General features: G+C 41.0%; 2 protein-coding genes across 5 annotated transcripts in view; one reads left to right on the top strand and one right to left on the bottom strand.

Annotated features, from left to right (window-relative positions):
• Positions 1-21329, bottom strand: part of LOC109864218 (E3 ubiquitin-protein ligase MYCBP2) — a 215883-nt gene that overhangs the window by 15499 nt on the left and 179055 nt on the right. The gene's annotated exons all lie outside the window — the stretch shown is intronic.
• LOC109864238 lies at positions 989-19757 on the top strand. Its single transcript, XM_020445264.1, has 4 exons — positions 989-1648; positions 15357-15776; positions 16106-16398; positions 16659-19757. Exons 1-4 carry the CDS (start codon positions 1439-1441, stop codon positions 18424-18426), a joined length of 2691 nt encoding a protein of 896 aa, XP_020300853.1. The 5' UTR covers positions 989-1438; the 3' UTR covers positions 18427-19757.

Raw genomic sequence — 21329 nt, 5'->3', positions numbered from 1 at the left:
AACTGTCTCAAAATCGCTTTTCATTATTTACTCTCTCGATCTTACCGATTCGATTCGACTCGATCAACCAACCAACCAATCGGCAACGCGAAAAAGAGGCAACAATAGGTGCAATATATTCGACTCCAAACGCGCACTTCTCGGTTCAAATGCCTTTTTTAATAAAGGATGTTTCTATAAATAATATTAAAAAAGTACATCTTAGTACGTTTTATGTGATCTTCTACGAGTTTTATATATATATATAAAATATATAACTCACGCATCTTTTAGATAAGATTATCTTTAGATAAATTTCAGAAAAAAGTTCTATTTCTATTGAAAAAAAACATTACATTACTAGAAAATACAAGCTAATGTTGGCTGATAATTTTATTGTTTGCTAACATCAAAACTTCAAAAGTAGCTGATAACTTAGAATTGTTAGTTTAGCAATGTTATGACATATACAATTACAGTTACAAAAACGAATTTGGTAAAATATTGTCCAGGTGCTTAATATGTTCATCAAACTAAAAAACTCTGAATATAAAAACAAACCGGTCTCTTTTATAAGAACAACCGATCGGAACCTATTAAATGGGGTCACAAGTCCTGAACACGGCTTACGTAATTATCATCCGTGATGAACGCTGGTCACCTATGTAACCGAGAGCTCTTTAGACCGTAAGTTGGTCAAGGTCGTTCTTGCAGGTGCTGGTTAGGTGTGCTGTTAAAGCTTACAAAATTCAGCAACTACGTTCTTGCGGAAGTCAGTCTCCTCGACATGCTTACGTAGCATTTCGGTTGGACCTGAAGAGAAAATCGAGACCTGCATCCTGTGCATCGAGACCTTTCGGGCCCCAGCGTTGTACCGAGCGTTTATTTCTCGAAAAGCAAAAGAGGGAGAACAAGAGATGGAGAGAGCGAGTAGCAAGGCGAGTCATGGATTCTGAGTGGGGAGGAGACACCGATCGTGCATGCCACTGACTACAGTTTAAAAGCAACCTCCGTCACGATCGCGTCAGCTGGCTTGTGTAGCTACCCTACCACTTTTTCTTCGTCTTCTTCTCCGACCCGATCGTGCGTGTGTCAGCCTGTCGACGGCAGCCGACGCGACAGCGAGTCGCTTGAGACGGTTCAGTCGCTTCTCTTATCGTGCGAAATGTCGATCGTTAAAGATCGATAAAGGAAATGTGCCTTCTTCTATGTCTGGAACGTAGAATCGATCGGTGGAAAAAGCCAGATTAAGGATACAGTGAATGGTACTTGCGAGTACTGCAGTGTTATCCAAATCGATCCGCGCGATCGATTCGCGGATTGGTAATGCGTCCGCACGTAGTGCATCGTCGTATTATGCGAGTGATCAGATCGTTGTGAAGAAATCGATCGCGAAGAAATCAAAGTGATCGGATAATAATGATTTAAAAATCGTATCATTTGATCAAAAATCATCACAATGAGCGTCAAGCGAAAAGTGTTTAGCGCCCTGGACAGGCTCGTTAAGTGTAATTGTATGATCATGCGCTCGATGTTCTTGTGGTATCTCGCGTTTCTGCCGTGCGTGATGGAGGCCACCTATCCAGGGATATGCGCCATGGACGGCTGCAAATGCACACCTAAGGCGGTGCGCTGGGTCAGCGTCAAGTGCGTCTTCACAAAGGAACAGGTGAATGCAACAACGTGTCCGAATATAACTTTTTGCAAAAATAAAATTTTGCGTTAATTCCAAAAATATCAAAATGCCAGAAAAACGTAAATCAGAATTACTCTTTTTATTGTTTTCCTGTAAACTTCCAGAGCAAAATCACTTGCGAGTTAAAAGATGCTGACAGATTGTTTACTGAAAAATATAGATACAGAGATTTTGTTTAAACGTATTTTTTTACTTAAAAGTAATCATAAAGTAACCATCTGTAGAATAATTTGTACTTTTATCTACGGTTTTAGGCAATGAAAATAGTTTTATCTTTAAAAAAAACCAGAAAAATGATCTCTATTGATATCGTATATCGCGCATCAATGATCGGTAACACCTTTTGCTCAGATTTATCATATTAAATTCGAAAAAAATGATTTAAGCGACAAGGAATTCTTTAAAACTGTCGTATTTGTCAAAGACGTGAATTGTATTTTCGCGCATTAATAATATGCAGTATTTAGCGACATTCGTGAAAAGTATGCGAAATTGTTTATCTCAGTATGTCGTATCTACCGCGCTGTTCCAAAAGATGATTCGTTAATACAGTGAAAGTTTACCGAAGTCTTTCGGCGAGACTCGGAATTGCCTTCCTTGTAGAATTAGCATATAAATCATTGGTCCGTAAATACGGTGGGAATATCGCATGCACGTATATTCGCGCGCAAGTGCACGCAAGTGCATGATACGTCGTAGGCGTAAACTGGAATTAGTTGTATATAAGCTTATGTATATCACATTTAATTATTGCAACGATTTCAATTAAAATTTAAAATCTAAACAATAAAATTTAAACAATTCGGAAGCTATATTTTACCACATAAATAATGATTTTTTAATTGTTAGAAATATCTAGTTTAACTATAATAAAAAAAAGATAACTTATGCGCGCAACAGGCTCTATTTTCAGGTGCGAAGAAAATATTTTGAACATGTGTTGCTCATAAAATGATAGCAAATATTGCATAAAATATTACATAAAAGCTTGGCGTTTTAAAGACAAAAATCATATGGGTCATCATAAGAACACGACGCAGGATGCCTTTTATGTAAACCACTGTAAACCGACCCTGTCCCTGGTCATTCGAGGTGTTCAGGCACGAACAAACAAGATGTAACTTGTACGTTCAACAGCCTAGGTTCTACTCGCTGTCAACTGTACTCGGCTATAGATACTATCCACAATCCGATGCAACGGCGTAGATGCGATGCACTTCGCAGTTCGTGTGAAGTTTTCGACAAGAGAGACTCAAGCTGCGAAGACGCGATAAAACTGTCACGTGCAACTACCAGTCGCGATAACTTGTTCGAGTAACGTAACGCCCGTGAGGAAAAAGATGTAGCGAGATCTCCATTTTAGATTTTGGAAAACGGAATTGTAATTTAAAAAAATTTGTTTAGTTAAAATTAAAAAATCCTGATATCTGTAAGTCGAAAGACAAGTGCAAAACCTTCTGTGATATGTATATTGCATTACTCTATGCACAACTCGACTTAGTTTTGAAAATAAATTCTACGATGAATAATAGAAATATGTGAATATATAAAGTTATTATATGAAACAAAATCAAAATCTTATTGTTGAAAATTAATACCAAGATTTGCAACAACGCGGCAACGACCATGATGTTGCACAGCATTTAAATTACCAATTCCAAACTCAATTCTTTGATAACAAAGACATTCGATTAAATAACTTCGTTTTGCTATATACAAGAATAACAAATCCTAATTATAAAAAGCGTGTATAATGAGAATCATTAATATTAATATTTGATAAGTAACGTGCAAAGCTGATAATTCTTCTACAGACAGAGAGATTGAGTTTCTGCTATGCTTCCTGAGCACAAACTGGACTAAGTCTATTCCTTATCCACGCTCCGATCAGCTACTCGCGTAGAAACGCAACGGAAACCAGTTTTAAGCGGCATTCACAGCACCACATTCTCTTCTAACGTCGAGCTCTAAGAAGCTTATTAAATCATTTCGTCTCAATGCCTCGTCGCCATTCACAATTTTCACACTGCTCCATATTTAAAAGTGTTTCAGATAATTGTGATACATTATAAAGTTATACACATAAAAACATTTTATTTATAATTTCTCTTCACTTAAAGAATATACATAATAAATTGAAGATTTGAAGGCACAATTGTTTTAGTTTTTAGTTAAAAATAGTACAAATAATTTAAATTTATTTTTTATAGTAGATTTTAATTACATATAAAATAATGCTGTACATTATATTATTGTAACAACATATAGCACACAGTTGGTAACAAAACTTCTTCTAATTAACAACTTCTGAATCACCGAGAGTTCCGTGTTTGTCCGATAAGCGCCTGCCATATTAAACGTAGGCGTGACGCGCAATATAACATGTACAAAGGACGATTGATAAATATCCGAAACAACGCACAAATAGCGACAATAATATCATGTTGTTGTTGCCGTTGACAAGTTTCATCTCTCAGAATTAATGTCAAACGCTGGCTTATTATCGCACATAGTGTTTATGACCGCTCGCGAGCGTTATGACATGAGTTTTTGTTCGCTTAACATCGTCTCCAGAAACAACAAGTGGCAACGTTGGACCACTATTATACTAACGGACGGCAAATACTTGGTAATCAAATCAGATACAGCCATGGCGTCACTTATCATTCCGACACCATTAATTCCATTTACTGTGCAGCCAAGCATTACGCCGCGCTCAGTAACTGGCCGAACTCCTTGCTGGCTTGTGCAAGTTCACCCGTATCGAAACAAGGACACTCTAATTTGATCGGCGGAAACGACAAATCAAGCGGCGATCAAATACTGAAATCACAACGAGAAGAGTGTAGAAATGCGCGAATCTCTCTTATATATAGGGAAATAATACGAGATTTCCTGTTGCGTAATCAGCGATCCCGACAAGAAAAAGTGACCGACTCGAATAACATTGACGTCTTCTACTCTTTACATGTACAAAGTATCATTATTTTTTATTAATTTATGTTAATATATATTTAAAAATTTGTTTTGCTGTCCTAGAAAACAGCAATAATAATAATATAATAATATTTAAAGTATACAAAGATATTTTATATATATACATGTTTTTTAATTTATATATATACCTACATGTTTTTATTTATCTTTGCTTATCTCACAAATGTTTTATCTGTCATTACTAAAATATTGTTTTGACTAGTCCATTTCAAACCACGCGAAAAAGCCACATAGTATATTTCAGAAAATTCAAAAGCTCAATTGAAATATTAGAAAACGAGGCACTTAACGGAGCATTGCACGTCTCGCATCGTTAAGTCCGCGAATGCGATTTAAAGTGCAATTCTTCGCAATGACCACGTGTACGCGCGACTTAGATATGTGGAAAGATTTCCCAACAATGGTCAAGCTCGCTCGGCACTTTGCGAGTAGTTCGGATTCGATAGATTCTTCGAATTCGTCCTCGTGTATTCGGTCGGACTTAGGTGACTTCCGCTGCATGCAATTTCCGGTCAGAGGGTTCACTACGAGCGAAGTAAATGTACGACGATGCAGCTGCTTTAGAAGTACTTTTCTCCGTCCGCTTGTTCGAAAACTCGGAATTTATATCACTATCGCCGCTTTTAAGTTTTTACGTAATGCAATATCGCTTCTCCCGCTTTGTTCTAGTTCTAGTTCCGGAATTGAATATTTCATGGAAAAACTTTATCTCGGTCCGTTCTCACTTTACAAAGGAACGAAGAATCGACTTAACTGCAACTCGAGTTAAGCAACTGTTAATAAAACGGATCTCTTTAATTGGATTCTTATGCGGGCGGCAGGCTCAATTCGCGAGTTCCGATCCGCGTGGCTAATATTCGAACGCGAGTCTTCAAAGTGCATCGCGCGTACCTACTGAGATTTAATCCAAACGCTCGCGCGGCACCGTTATCCGTGGCCGTCGACCCGAAATTACACGTGGAAACAACAATTAACGCCGGCATGCCACGTGCTGGTCACCGCGCCGAAACAATTTCGCATGGTGGCAGTTTAGGCGTGCGATTTAATGCTCACGGGCTCGTTAATAAGCAGCGGCTTTTCCCGGACTAACTCGATTACATCCTGATCGCGATTATTGGGAGAGAGGCGAGTAGCGGAGGCGGACGAATCTGTTAATGCAACCGACGAAAACAATACGCTGCCGATTAAAACGCGGTTGCGTGCAGCTCCGCTGCTGTTGGCCCTTTCCGCAACGCGATGCTCGCCGCTTCTCTCTGTTCCTCTCTCTTTATCTATCTATCTATCTATATGTATATATATATATATATATATATATATCTCCCTCTTCTCTCGCTGCCGTAATCATCTCGAGTGGAGCAAATAAGCCTAACAATCGGAACTGGAAAATAACACGTCGCACGAGAACGATAGCGGCACTTAGGACGGAAACGATGCCACCAGATATGTACACGTACATGTGTACGTGTGCGCGTGTGCGCGTGTACGCGTTCGAGAGAGAGAAAGAGACCTGGTTTTATAGAAATATAGAGAACTTGTTCTCTCCGCACGTAATTATTATTGTTACTCCCCGGGAAACAAAACCGACCCTTTTCGAAATCGTCCATTTGGCGTATAGCGCGTTGAGTTTTACGAGAACGACCGGTGGACGACGACAGACGAACAAAATTGCTCGTCGATTTTCGAGGACGGTCGCACCTCCGCGGGCTTTTTTATCCGCATCGCCTGCTCCAGCTGTCGGTGGATTAATAAACTGACAGCCCACGTAGTTTTCTAGGCTCCGAGGGGAACGGTGCGACACAGGAGAAGAACGATAAAGGGCGGATGGGCATATCGCGGTGGGAATTTCGTGCGCACAAAACAGCGCCGCGATGGAACGTCAGGCTTGATCCTCGCCTCGGCTCAATTTATTCACAATAGACCCTTTGAACGAATTACACTCCGCTCCACGACGACGTACATATCTCTTCTGATCGGGGCGTCAACGCGAATGAGAGCCTGATCATGCGGGCTGGTCTGCGTCAGCAAATGGAGACGAAAAGAAATATCTTTGGGATAATCTTACGTAAATCGAAAGAATAGAAATTTGTATGTTGATGTGACCGATGTAAACGCATTAGAATTTATCGTACGGGAAAGAAACGAAGTCGCAGTTGAATAGATGCACGTATGACCGCATTGCATAAATATGTTAGTTTTGAGCCTATCTGTGAAAAAAAAAACTGATAATTATATCTAAGAATAATATATCTGATAACATATCTTGGAAACATTCACCTTGTCAAATGTTATCGGAAAGTTGATACATAATGAGAGTATTCAGTCAGAACTTGTGTGACTTCGTCACAAAAACCGGCATGAAACTTCCCACGTTATGTCTCCACTATCTCTCAACTAATTGATGATACGCTCGACAGGTCTAAGAGTAAAAATAATCAACTTAATGAACGAGACATTTACATGTGGAAATTTAACAGTATCGTCGTAAGTCATTCTGCTGTGTTACCACCAACTACCACTCTGACCTGTCTTCGCGTTTCTCTGTGCAATATTTCACAATTAAAAAACGGCCGGCCGCGCGATTCGAAACAATTCCCCAGCTTCACTGACCGCACCTACAAAAAACAGAGAGAGAGAGAGAGATCTTTTATCACGTTCGTGAATCTCGGAGAGTTGCGTTCTCACTTGCCGACACACTACCGGCCTCGATAACTTCGATAACCCAATAAACGGGTCGAGAGGAGTGGAGATCCGGCGCGATCTCGATCGCGCTATTATCACTCTGTCTTTTTCTCTTTCTCCCCTATCTTTCTCGGACTACCTCAATTCGCGCATCTCTACGGGATGATAAATTATTTTAGGACGCTGCACAATACGTGTGCACGCGCATCCGAGAGCCGATTGCAGTTTGCCGGCTTTGTCTGGAGAATTTGCTCCGGGGGCGTAGATATAGCCCGACATCCTGCTTCGTTCATTCGCAACGATAACTCTCTCTTTCTCTCTCACTCGCTCGCGTGTTCTCTCCAACACCCCTCCCCTCCTGCGAGTTATCGCGATTAGCCACACGTGCGAAGTGCCTCGCCTATCTGCGCGAACATGTCTCTCTCTGTATATATTGCGCATATATGTGTGGCGGGAGGCCGATCAAATACGTGGTGCGTTTATATGCTCACCCGGCCCGAATTGTATCCTGTATCTTCCGCAACCGACCGTAACGAAACCGTGGAGGTGTATTCCGGACTCTCCGATGACTACTCAGCGCGGTCACGTTAGAAATGCTTTTCAGATCTTGTGTCTCACGCGTTTCAATTCAGAATATTCTTCGGAAAAAGATGTTTTATTTGAAAGAACGTGATGTGTCAAAACTTACATTTCTCTATCGCAAAAAGAAAATTGTTCAAGACGTGACTCATCTCTATTAATTATATAAATAAATTAAGGTTTTTATTACTTTGTTAATTTATGTTATAATTCCATCTAATGACTCTACAGTAGATTCTCTTATCCAGTACGGTCTACACGTTCGCTAATTTAATGATATCAAGTGAAACAAGCGTTTATCTTTCGACAACTGACACCTAGACAGACGCGATTGATAAAATCTCTTCGAAGTACGAGCGGAACGAAAAACCAGAGACCGGAGATGTAGATCGCGCGAGATTAAAGCGATAGAAATGAAACGAGAGCGATAGCTGCTGGCTCGTCGCACTTAGCAGATCGCAGACCATCTAGTACCCAGGGTGTGCTGCGGCAATTAACCGAATTATCCCTTGACGCGACCCGGGTCGGAGGCCCCCGGTGGCATAATGGCGCTCGCTCGCTCGCATGTCAGCAAAAGCAGGCGTTTCCTAGCGGGGGCCGTATGCGTGTGCACGAGAAGCGAGTAGTAATTCCATCCCCGATGCAACGCGCAATGAGAGAAGGCGAGTGTCAGGCGGGTGCATCGCCATTCTGCGAATTAACTTCCGGCATTTCCCGTGGCGATCGCTATAAAGCCGCTTCGGGCCCCGCGAATTTCGCGGTATGTACATCATCGATCTTAGTAATAATGGTACTTCCTTCGTCACGAGACGACGTCCACGTTGTTAAGAAATTCGTGTTCCATAAACTTTGTAAACTTTTCCGTTCGATAATCATATTAAAACTCTCTGTGTCTCATGTGAATTCACGTGTGCGATTGTTCAGTAATTTAAATTAAGCATTTTAAGCTTCAATTAAACAAGCAAGCAAAAAAATATACGTAAACTCGATGATACGGCTCGGCAGATGCAATATTTAAACCTCGTAATAACACGCTAATGAGCCGAGTAATTAAATCGGAATTGTTTAACACCCGTCGTTAGAGAATGCGAGGAAAATGTATAATTGTAATTTCGTTATATCGGCGAATAGTATTAAATATTCAGTCTCGTTGTATGAAATTACTCACATCGTATCAATGATATCCTAACATTATATAGTAGAATAATACGAGTTATTTTATTTGAAATGTATCTCTTAATCTAATTTCATATTCCGCGCGGTTTCAAGTTACTTTTGCACTTAAAAACGCAGACATCGTTACTCGTGCAATCGCGGTCCATCGAGACACAATGGCGATCATTCTTCGTTTTTTTTTCTTTTTTTTAAAAAACAATATAAAGAGAGATCGTTATAGCCGGTCAATTTTGACAAAGACAGCAAACGCCTCAGGGATCTCTCTCACGCCGGAGTTGAGAATAACTCGATTGTCTTCGTCCCGTTCACCTCGAACTAGAACTAGACAGAATCGGACTATTTTTAAACGCTGTTTCCTCGAGCGCGTCAATTAGCTAAACAGGCAGGCACAACTTCGTCTTGTCACACGAAAATGAAGACTCGAAACTTTCCATATAGGCTCGACAGCAAGTCGTCTTCGCGCACTTCCACTTATCCGGTTCATTCATCTCGAGATGATCGTCTCTCGCCGTGATAAACGGATTTGTGCGTGTCTGGGTGGCGAGAATTGTCGTGACGACGACGAAGACGACAGGGACGACGACGACGCAGAGAAACGTTATCTGCGTTTCGATTAGCGCTTCCATTAGAAGTTAATCCATCGACTGATGATATATAGCTGTCAATTCGTCGCCAATTTCGATTCAGACAGCGAATCCTTGACGTACGTGACTTGGCTGCCGTTAAATTCAACGTGCGAACGACGCGCGCGTGGAATCGACATGCGCAACGCGCATTTCCAAAGCTGCTTAATTATTTATCCATTCGCCGGAGCGATTCTTGTCGTATAATTTGGGAGTCGGTCGTATTCGACAACGGCGCAGGACCACGAAGGTCGCGCAAAGAAATTTAATGGAAAGGTCGCTCACTTATTTTCGCACGTAATTCATCTTACGTAACTTCTCGTTCTTCACGTTTTATTTTCATTCATCCGTCATCCGCGTCAACCGTAATGCGTTAGTATAATTATCGTTTTCTCGCCACCTTTCTCCATAATTTTTGACGCAAAAATCAACTATCGCGATATTGGATGAAGTAAATTTAGTATCGTGGAAGACTGCAATTTATCTTTATTTTTATTTATGAAAAAATGTGTACCTGCAGTAAGTACAAATAAATACATGTACAACCATAAAACTCTCAAACATATTCAACGCATTTCAATAATTTTAACAATTTGAATTAATATCTGTGTTTTTATGTTTTGTTACGGAATCTACATGAAGCTTTGTAGTAACACAAAGCATAGTTTCTCAAATATCCAAACATAGTGCATAACGATAATTATACCAAATTATATTTTTTGAATCCGTAACAAAATTCCTCAAACATAAATAAAAATTTACCTCTGACTACGCTAACGATAAGATAAAAATTAAACAGTTAACTTTATCAAAGTTGACTCGAGTCACAAACATTCGATATCTTCAGTGTCACTTACTTTGTTATTGTTTTCTCTCGCGTTTATGTTGGCAAGTCCAAGCAGAAATATTTTATTCGTTGGCATCAACAGTTTACGAGAGATGCATTAGGCCATTTTAATAAACAAGACTTCCGTTTCGTTTTCTTGGTGAACGTGGCACATGGCCAAAACTATCAGTTTTCTCAATGCCGCAGGACAAATTCGCAAAGTCGGCTACCGCGATTCACGACGGTATTCGCGCAATCCAGCTAAAGTGGTCTGTTCTCTTTATTTCCGTTCCGTTGCATTCCGACTGGCCACAACAGCCGCATTGTGTAAGTGAAAATAATGTTTCCTCGCGTGCGCTACGTCGACTTGCGATTCATCGATATTCCAGACAGTCGGCTTTCTTGAGATTCCCCTTGCTAACGGTATACACCATCGGTATATACCATCTCTCCCGCGTTGCAATCCCACAGTGGCTTGTCGCCAGAAAGCAACGTTCTGTCGATATTACAAAGCTTACTTCCGCTGTGCGCTGTGTTTGGATAACTGATCAAATAACGCAACTCGACTGCAACAATATTAACGAATGCGTTCTTTGTTGTATCACGAAGCGAAAAATATCGCAACATTCGAGAGACTTATTATATTTCAAATGCAGCCAATTGTGTACACTAATGTAAAGAAGAGGTTTAACCGCAAAACAGTTTTATTACAAATCTATATTTTTGTGTTGTACATTTAATAACAAAGCGGTCGGATTTTTTTATGTCTAAATCGAACGATGTTTGTATCGAAAAAAGATGATACTAAAATAAAAGTCAGGTGTTGTAAAATTTATACTGCTAAATGTGTCGTGAAAATATCGGAACTTGAAAAAAAACTCCTGAGTTTTTCTCCCACGAAGAATCTTTTTCCAAACACATGGAATCGAATTCTCCCGAAACGATAACGGAAACGATTCTATACGCTCCGTTGCGGAGTAAAGCAAAGCGACACGAAGCAATGTTGAAATAATGTAGCCTGAAATTTCGGTACGGGTCAGAACGAATCGACCAGCCCCGTTCTCACGTAACCTCAGCTGTCGGAATATTTCAAAAATTTCTGACATTTTAATAAGGATTTCTCTTTGTCTATATAATAGCCTCTACAAAACTGTTTTCCTAAGAATCAGTCTAAGCAAACGCCGAAAGACCGCACACACACATGTATGCACAGAACCTTCGATACACCTCTCTAAACCTACTATAAATAAACCCTTGATAAATCCAATCGGACCATCTCGGCATTGTAAAATAGGCACAAATTGATCCGGCAAAATATTTACCACATTTAATAGCTTACGTAATGTTAACGCTCGCGTGTTGGCTTATCGATCGCAATGTAGACAAACGCGGACGAACGTATGGAAATTAAATTGCCGCCTATGGATCGCGCAACGATCATAGAAAATTCTATGATGGCTGCGAGCCAGCGCGCGATACCGCAAAATTAATTCGCACTGGCACTCTAACATCGCCCGTAACTCGCGTGATCTCGAGAGAGATGCTCTTTGTGTTCGAAGACCCGAAGGCGACGCAGAAATAACCGGCGTTATTCGCACGCGTCTCGGCCCTTGAGTCACACGCGAAACGAGTACGACTTTAAGTGCGGTCTTAGTCACTCATCGAGGACAGAGAGAAAAGAGAGATGAACAGTCAGAGAGAGAAAGAAAACGATGCATTTTCCAACTTGTCTCAGACTTGCGTTGCGCACTTCTCTCTCTCCACCGCACCTGACCGCATTTCTCTTCTTTACGTTTCAAAGTGTCGTCAACCGCGACAGCTGTTTCGCCGTGCGACGCATCCGATGTGACGTCATTGATGTGCAGCGCACGATGAGAGAGGAGATCCCGATAGAACGCCGTATCGTTGACACACAACGCGCATATTTCGCTCGACATCGCGCTTTTTCCCGTGTGTCTCTATTTCGCTAATTAACTCTTTCCCGCGAGCGCAGAATTTTCGCTCTGGATTATAAGGAAGTCGCGCATGTTTTTAATTAGGGACGAAGCTCGAACTGTACGCATTCTCGCTGCTATCGTCCTCCGGCTAGGCATTACCGCGTTTACTTTGTCCGTATAGTATTATCAAACGGGGTTGACGTGTACCTCATCAGAGTTAACGCACATGAAATCTGTGACACGCTGTAGCAAATAACAGAAATTCACGAAAACATCGTGTGTGTGTGTGTGATATGTTTTAGAACGAAATAATAAATCACCTTGTGTGAAATATATCGGCCTATTCACAAAATATGTTCAACATTAATTTTGAATAAACCTTATGTAAAGGCTATATCGTTTTTCTATACTATAGTTAAATATTACATACAATGCATTCGGCATACAGTTGAATAGTAAGAGTTAAATTTCAGTCTGCAGATAAATGCGGTGCATACATATATTTCATGACATGTAAAATGATATAAAATATCACCTCTCTATTTGAATTAATCATATACGCAGTTAAGTCCTGTGCGCTTCAAATGTGCGTCATGCTCGTGAAACTAAACTCCGTATTATCGAAGATCGTACCTGACCGGATGATCCGAGTCGTAATGAAGCTGCAGTCACCGTGGTCCAATAAGATCGTCTGACATACAGGCGTAATCGCGATATACGTAGTTTATTTCTCCCCGTTTTAACATGTATATTTAATGCAGGTCGCGCAGCGACGTCAAACGATACGGGGAAATATGGCTCGTTCTTTTCCCGGCATTATCCAAGGACAACTCGTTCGGTTGAAATCGAACCGCGAATTATGCATGACATGGAGTCGCAAGCGCGATGAAACGGCAAAACAACGAGAAGAACACCGGAGATTCGTGTTACCGTGCGAATGTCTGTAACCAAGAGACGGGATGCGAAAGTCGAACCGTACGCATTACTCGCAGACGACAAGCGTGAACAGTAGCATGACTCATCGTCGTGTTCTAATGAACTCTTGAAACGATTTTCCGGTCCTTTGAAGGAACCAGCGTGGCTGCGAACGTTGTATTATGCAGCGTAAGTCTGTTTTTTCGCGGACTTTAAAGTCAAACGAGAAAATAAACCAGAATACACGGAAAAATAATTTTCGTCGAAAAATCAACAATCGCACATCCGAACCTTTGGAACAAGTCCAAAGCCCGGGAAGAGGGCAATAATTCCTGCTATCTAAAATATTCGATAAGTTTTGTAAATATAACGAGAGAGAATTAAAGAAAAAATATTTACGCACACACAGAAATATTTATTTAAGACAAAATATAAAACAAATATAAATAAACAATTTCTGTGTTTTATCATAAATTGTTTAATTAAGTACTCTTGCAATTTTATAGATCGTGATAATTAAAATGATTTTTAGTGTAAAATTAATTCTGGAGAAATATACATATTTACTGTTAGTGCTTCTATACACACATACACACATTGTGTAAAAAGAAGAAAAACCAGGTAGTCAGAAAAAGATTAATTGAATTAGGCGTATGTGTGCATAGTGGCACGTACGAAGTAATTTAATCGCTGAATGTTTGCACTTTAGTTCACAGCCGCTATCGTGCTTCTCTTCCCATACCTCGCACGCGGAAGGCATTATAATGAATCAAGTCATCGTGCAGTTAAGATCGCTTTAACGCTTCGTGTCTCCGGGGCATAGTTAACAGGCGCGTGTAAATGGTTGTTGTGATATCTCTCTGACAAAAATATCCTCGGATAACGAGTTTAGTTGTCGACCAAGTCAAAGATGAGGTCCCTCCCACAGGGAGCGGAACCGGATGCGGTCAGATGCACCACGAAAAATAAAGCCTCGCAGTCTCTGAGAATAGGTACACGAGAGAATAAATAATTTCCTATGAACCGTACGAAAACGGGCATCTCCCTGAAGAGAACGAAAAACCGGGTCAATGTTTATTTATGAATCGTCGAAAATTCACATTCCCACGGGGAAATTCGATTTTTCGAGGGAGTCAGATTTCTCGTTCTCGACTATGAGATTCCGTGAATTTGAATTATACCGCTGGCCGCTGAATATTGAACTGTCTTTTGTATTTTTTAGTAGTGCGCGACTATATTTTTCAGTCGCGCGAAAGTTATAAGAATATTCTTTTTGCGAAAAGCTTATCGCAAATAACGCAAAGCGATAATCCGCGTTTCTGGCATAAGAGTTTTGAAGAAGCTTAAAGAAGTCCGGGTGACACATATGATCGAAAGTAGAGAATATAAAGCAACCTGGCGCTGAGATAAACTTATAAATAGCCGCTATGAGAAACTGGCACATTGAATTCAGTAGAAATATTTTTAATGTACTCTCTCTGAGACAGGAAATTCTATCGTTTTTAATAAGACTATAAATAACTTTATTCCATTACTTGTCTACGTCAATTACTTAGTATTATTTTTAACAAAACAATAAAATTGTAAATTTAAATGCTTAGAACAATCCAATTAATCATAAACAAATATTGAATCATTTAAAAGCTTGAAGTATTTAAAGTTGGTAAGTATTTAAATGGAGACACAAAGAAATCATAAATCGCACTTATATACATGTACTACAACCTCAGAAAACAGTCTTAGTTCCCTTGTAACAATATCCACACACATTACGCAATCAAGATGTAAACTTAGATAGAGAAACCAATGACGAGGCGCACGGCCTTGGTGCAAGATGTCGATGACGCGACGTTTTACCGTCTTTCTTATAATCGCACCTGCTAATATTTATCCGCAAACGGGTCTCTCATTACCATCGTATTTATTCTTTTACTACGTATTCTGTCTAGAATGTTGAACTGTTGGAGGGAATCATTCCACCGGACGCGACAGAACTCGAGGTCTCTCACTGCCGAGAACTGAGAATACACGCAGGCGCGTTTGACGGCGGAGTGCCGTTGAAACGCGTCTACGTCTCGAGGATTCACAGCGTGGTCGCGAAAAGACAGGCCTTTCAAAATATCAGTACGCCTAACACGCACATCGAGGTGTCGGAATGCGACAGCGTGTTTTTGGAAAGCCACGCCTTCCGGAATACTCGCGGCACTGTGAGCATTTCGATATCGCGATGCAAACACGTGGAAATAAAGCCGAACGCTTTTTCGTGGCTGTTGTGGATCGCGGTGAAGGAAGTCCCATCCTTGGAGCTCTCCAGCAACGCGTTCAAGTTCGAAATGACTCACCATGGACGACATGGACCAGCGACCAAGGTTAAATATCGTTATTAATCCTGATAATTAATAGTGTTATCGCATGCGTTATTAAGCAATAATTGTTGTGTTTCGCTGTATTTAAATCAGAAGTTACAACTGATATGTATCTATCGATATACTATTATTGATAATATTATTATCATTATGATACAATTACATCATACACATTAAATTCTGATATCAAGTAACAATTAATATAAATAGATACAGCGATAAATTATTTGAAATAACACTCCGCTTTGGATATCACTAAATTGCATGTCTACGTCGACGAAGATTTCCGGAAAATTAATTATAATTTTTTTGCACGATGTCTTGCGATACAGATAATGTTCCAAAACGTGAGGATCGCGGAGTTACCTAAGGCGGTGTTTCCTTCGGCTGTCGCGGAGATTCGTATGGACAACATCAAGACGAAGGTCATACGTAAAGATGCTTTCTGCGCGATGACCATATTCAACGTGATTATCAGCAACGCGACCATCGAGGATATTCAAACCGGCGCCTTCAGCGACAGAGCACTCATTCACAGCCTTGAGTTCGTCGATGTAGAACTTAAAAATATCAACACGGCAGCTTTCAGAGCCGGCCACGATAATTTGACAATTCAATATTCAAGGTTTGACAACAAACTTGCACGCGATTTTATACAAGTTTTGAGAACGCGTGTAAAGAGAAAACAATATTTATAAGTAGCAAAATAAAATCCCAAATATCATCTCCATTAATGTATTTTTTGACTTGATTTCTTACTATTCTTCAATTTTTATCTGTCTACTGTTTTGATTTTGATAATTTTGAAATTTTAATATTTTTTAAGAAGTATTGTGTGTAAAATGCGCACATTTTTTTGTTCTGTTGTATCGTTTTTTAATCTAGATTGTCCGAGGTGAGCACCGGTGCCATCAACATTTCAGCAGCAACCGTCACCTTTAGCAACAACGCGTTCGAATACCTGCGCCATGGTTCGATAGTGCTGGACCTGTGGAATCACATTGCGATCGATCACAATCTATTCGCGAATCTGGAGAACGACGCTATCAAGGCAGAGGTGGGTGCCGCTAACGCGTCCAACTTCGAATTCTCTTTCACGGGCAATCATATATACAAAGCATCGCCGGGATCGCTCAGATTCGCGGCAATCTCACAGAGCGTAAACTCGGCGCGTGTCGGCAACAATTATTTCAAAGAGCAATGCAGTTGCAATCTCGAGAACTGGGTACGCCAAATGACGGGACGCAACAGCTCTGTCTCGTGGATGATGGACTCTAGTTATTGCATGGTTGACAAGCACTTAGACAGGTGCTTTAATCTGCCAGAGGGCTACATGCCCATGGGGAACTTCACAAAACTCATCTGCGCGCAACGCCACGATGTCGTCAAATGCGAGAAGCCGTCGCCTAAGCCGGAGCCGAGCGTTAGTCCACCCAGTGTGGGTCCTCACATCTATCCGAAACAAAAAGGATTCTTCGACATGGAGATGAACGAATCGGAGCAGTTGGAACATGCCAAAAGAATCATCGTCATCGTCTTTGTCGTGGCGGTCTTTATTGTTCTAGTGGTGATTTTGACTGCGGGAATTCTCTACATGCGCCGCCGTGGCGTGTGTCCTAAATTGACGTCCTATCCATTGATGACTCTCACAAACTGGTTTTCATCCAGCAACGGTGTAACTGCCGCGACGTCCGCCAGGTCAATCTCAAGGCTGAGCGTTTCTGAATACGCTGGTCTCCAACCAGAGACTAGAATTCTCGAAGTAGAACCTCAAGCAGAAGCTACCGAAGATGACGACGAGAACGATCTTTATTCGTACACGGAGAACAAAGCCACGCAGACGTTACCAGAAGAACTGACAGAGGAGTATCTGCAGGATCTTCGGGAGCGATTAAACGATCCTAATAATTATAGTCAGGCAAGAGACATGATCGAACATCTGTATGATCTTATCAAGGTCGAGGAGAGTTGTAACAACAACAACGACCGGCAACCGGCGAGCGATCGAGAAGAGAACGCGTATGACGTGATCCGGCCGATCAGAAGACCCCGGAGAACGATCAGGCCATCCATCACCGTCGGCACGAAAGCGCCATCCTTGGAGAAACTTCTGCCGAGCGGAATACAGGCTAGACCGCTCATCACGGAGTACGCGGAACCGCGCGATCAGCGGACCAACGATCAGAATCACCTGTACGCCGAGTTACCGGGTGACGAAACAATGCCTAGTACCAGCAGGCTGTCGCAACCGATTTTGGAAAGTTTAATCGGAAGAGCACCGCAGCCACTGCCACCAGATGTGGTGAACGATCACCTCGTCAACGGCAGCGATCGAGTTTCAAAAAATTACTGTTACGACGATTTCAAATCTCCGCAGAGCTCGAAGTCGGATTCAACTGACAGAAATCAGCCTGGTAGGCCAGTAAACTTCTTTAAGGCTCTGGGCGAGACCATCCTGGGTAGCAAAATAAGCAACAAGAGGCCAAACTCATTACTGTGTGAATACGCCGAGCCGTCCGACGCGGCCGCTCATCTGTATTTGGAACTGCCAGAGGTCCAACAAACGTCCGCGACCACCAGCAAGATGGCCAATCGACCGTTGCCTACGAAACCCGATCAGGATTCCGTAGCTGCAAACGCAACCAAAGCGTAGCGGCGCTTATTGTCTGTGATATATGTTTTATGCATTGTTGAGAGCAAAGACTAATGTTTCTCTTCTTCCTTTTGCCGACCGTGTGAAGAAAGTGTTCGTTACATATATGCGTGTGTTGAGCGGTTGCATAAGAGAACAAGGCGAGTCACTCTTAACTGCGAAAGGGTGTGTGTGCCACAAAAGTGAAGAGAAAATATGTCGGAAATTAGTGCGTACATAAAGCTCGATCGAGCTTAGGTGCACGTGTTGCAAACGAGGTGTCTCTTCTTTCAAGCTGTGCGTGAATAAATCCTTGTTGAAACAATCGTATACACACAACCAGTTGTGTTATCTGAACGATTTCGTTTTCGTTATAAATAATCGACCAAAGTCAGGCTTTACGCAAAACTGCTGCAGCGTGTGCCAAAATGGATGCATCTTACGCTTGCAAATGATATATAGTGGTAATTCAATGGACTTACTTACTGTGAGTGATTTAGTAAGTCGTTGAAAAATATCACGACAAAGAGAATTTAACAATTTATTTATAATTATTTTCAAGAGAGATGACTGTAAATTCATATTTAAAGTATTTAAAAAAATTCAATCGAAAAGAGAATATAACATTGTTTTTTAATATTTGTAATTAACTATTTATACAAAAGATATAAACAAAGAAATACAAAAATTATTTTTTATTACACCAAATTATAAAGCTCGTGAAATGTTCCACTAAGTATTAGTAGGGCAATACGAGTCAATATGTAATTATACACAAAAAATTTGAACGAAGAAATACAAAAGTTGTTTTTTATTATTTGTAACTTGTTAAATTAATTAATTTGTGACATTTTATAACACTTTTAAAGGATAAAGTTGCAAACAATAAATAACGTGTCTACCTTCCACAATTACACTTCCTGCACCAATCCGTTATTGACTTGATTCGAACAACATTGAAGCTCGCGCAGAAACACGGAATATCCTCGGTTTGTTTCCAGCAATCAATCCGTTTGAATGGGCGATAAAACACACCACATGGGGGTCCAACAATCTCAGACCACCTTTCGGATTCGCTCGAACAAGTATCTCTCGTTTGAGATAACGCGCGCGCGCCGGTGTCCAAGAGGAAACCGTATCCCAATTCACAAAGTACTTATTCGTAAGTTCACCGAGCGCACATCGATTTCTCCTATCTAAATCTCTCATGTTCAAAGTGCCCCACGCTGCGCTCTCGTCGTCTTATCTCGAAGAAATTTTACGATTCAAGTAGTTTTCACTAGACGTGGCCTCTCACTCGCTACTCGGGAACGCTTTCGGGTTCAGGGTTCGTCACGCGGTTATTCGTTCTTCTTTTTTCTCAAAAACAACGCGCAGTGGTGCTCCTCTCGAGGGACGCGTTCTCCGAGATCTTCGAAATGCAGTCGCGAGCCCACTATGCGATTCGCCTTGCATTCACCTACGACGTAGAAGAGCCGAAAGATATTCTTAATCTCTCTCAGTTCGCGCAGTCAGTGTATATTCAACGGCGAGACCAAACTATTCCATGAAGAATGTAAGAGGAACAAATGGAGCCGGGGGCGGGCTGCGACGCAGCTGTTGACGTCTAAACGGCCGCGTTCTCCGCTTCCACGGACGGTAAAACCCAAAGAAAACTCTCTTCAGCCGAGTAACGGAGAGCAACAAAGACGATCGTTGAGCATGATGGAAAAAGCGATCCGTGCGAAAGAAACATCTTCTCTCGGCTACCAGAGACAATCAATTTTCCTAATTTCGCGTCCCGCTTGTATTCACGCTCTCTCTCTCTCTCTCTTTCTTTGTACTATTTGACGCGTCTCAAGCGAAGTGTAAACTCGTGAAGAATTATTCGCATTCCTTCTAGTAATTCGTGCTCGATTTTTCCCTCGGCGCGAATTTAATTTAAGACCTAATTATCGCGCTATTTAACGTACAAAATTAAAGCACCTCGGTAAATTAAACGTCAGCGGCGCAAATGAATGATAGGAGCCCCCCTTTACTTTTCAATTAATTTATAGCTAAATGTACGTGCCGCGTATGAGAATTTAATTCACATAAGAAATTTCCGAGCAATTTAACATTAAAAATTGAACACGCGCGCTATAAGGTGATAATGAGTCCGAACAATATTCGCACTTTGCGAAGTTGCAACTTTAGCTTGTGATAAAAATTCTATTGACTATTTGTCGATATATTTTACGCTTATCAAAAAATCATTTTGATACGTACATAATAAATTGATCTTGTGCGGCTGTGATGATAAATGCATGAATCATCACTTGATTATGTTTTTCTTATGTTTTCGTTGAGATAAAGAAACTCGTTTAATATTTGTACACGGTTGTATCATGCGTCCTACGTTTTATGATGTCTCATGTAAACACAAGTTACAAAGTTCTTGAGCCATTACGGTTTAAAAAAATGTATATAAGAAAATTTTGATAAAAAAAATAAAATGAGAAAACTAGTATTGTAATAATATTGATGACAATGTAAACATGTGATGAGCGTGCACTTTATTTTACCAATTGAATATTACTTTATCTACATTGGAAAAGTGCACGAACTTTTTACACCAACGTTTTTCTTTTCTATCAAAGTCAGGATTTTTCGCGCGTTTTATCACGCGCTACTTTGTCGACAGGTTAAATAGCGATACCAAGGCGTGTGCTGTACGAAGCAGTGGCAGCCAGCTCGCTATCGCGCGCCGATTCGTGGGATTGTTTATGGCCGGCCATTTTTCAGATAAGAGTGTCATTTTTCTCGAGACTGGCTGCTCGTCGTGGAAAGTCAAGAGAGATGGTCGAACGAGTTTTCAACTAGATGCAATTTGTTGCTTTCTCTTCCACCTTCGATCTCCGCTACCGTCCCGATGTCCCGCCTCGGAAATTTATAGATACTTATAT

Source organism: Pseudomyrmex gracilis, unplaced genomic scaffold, assembly GCF_002006095.1.
Source record: "Pseudomyrmex gracilis isolate BER0280 unplaced genomic scaffold, ASM200609v1 scaffold_0, whole genome shotgun sequence".
Lineage (NCBI taxonomy): Eukaryota > Metazoa > Arthropoda > Insecta > Hymenoptera > Formicidae > Pseudomyrmex > Pseudomyrmex gracilis.
The sequence above is the reverse complement of the archived record's forward strand: the minus strand, read 5'-3'. Positions and strand labels throughout refer to the sequence as shown.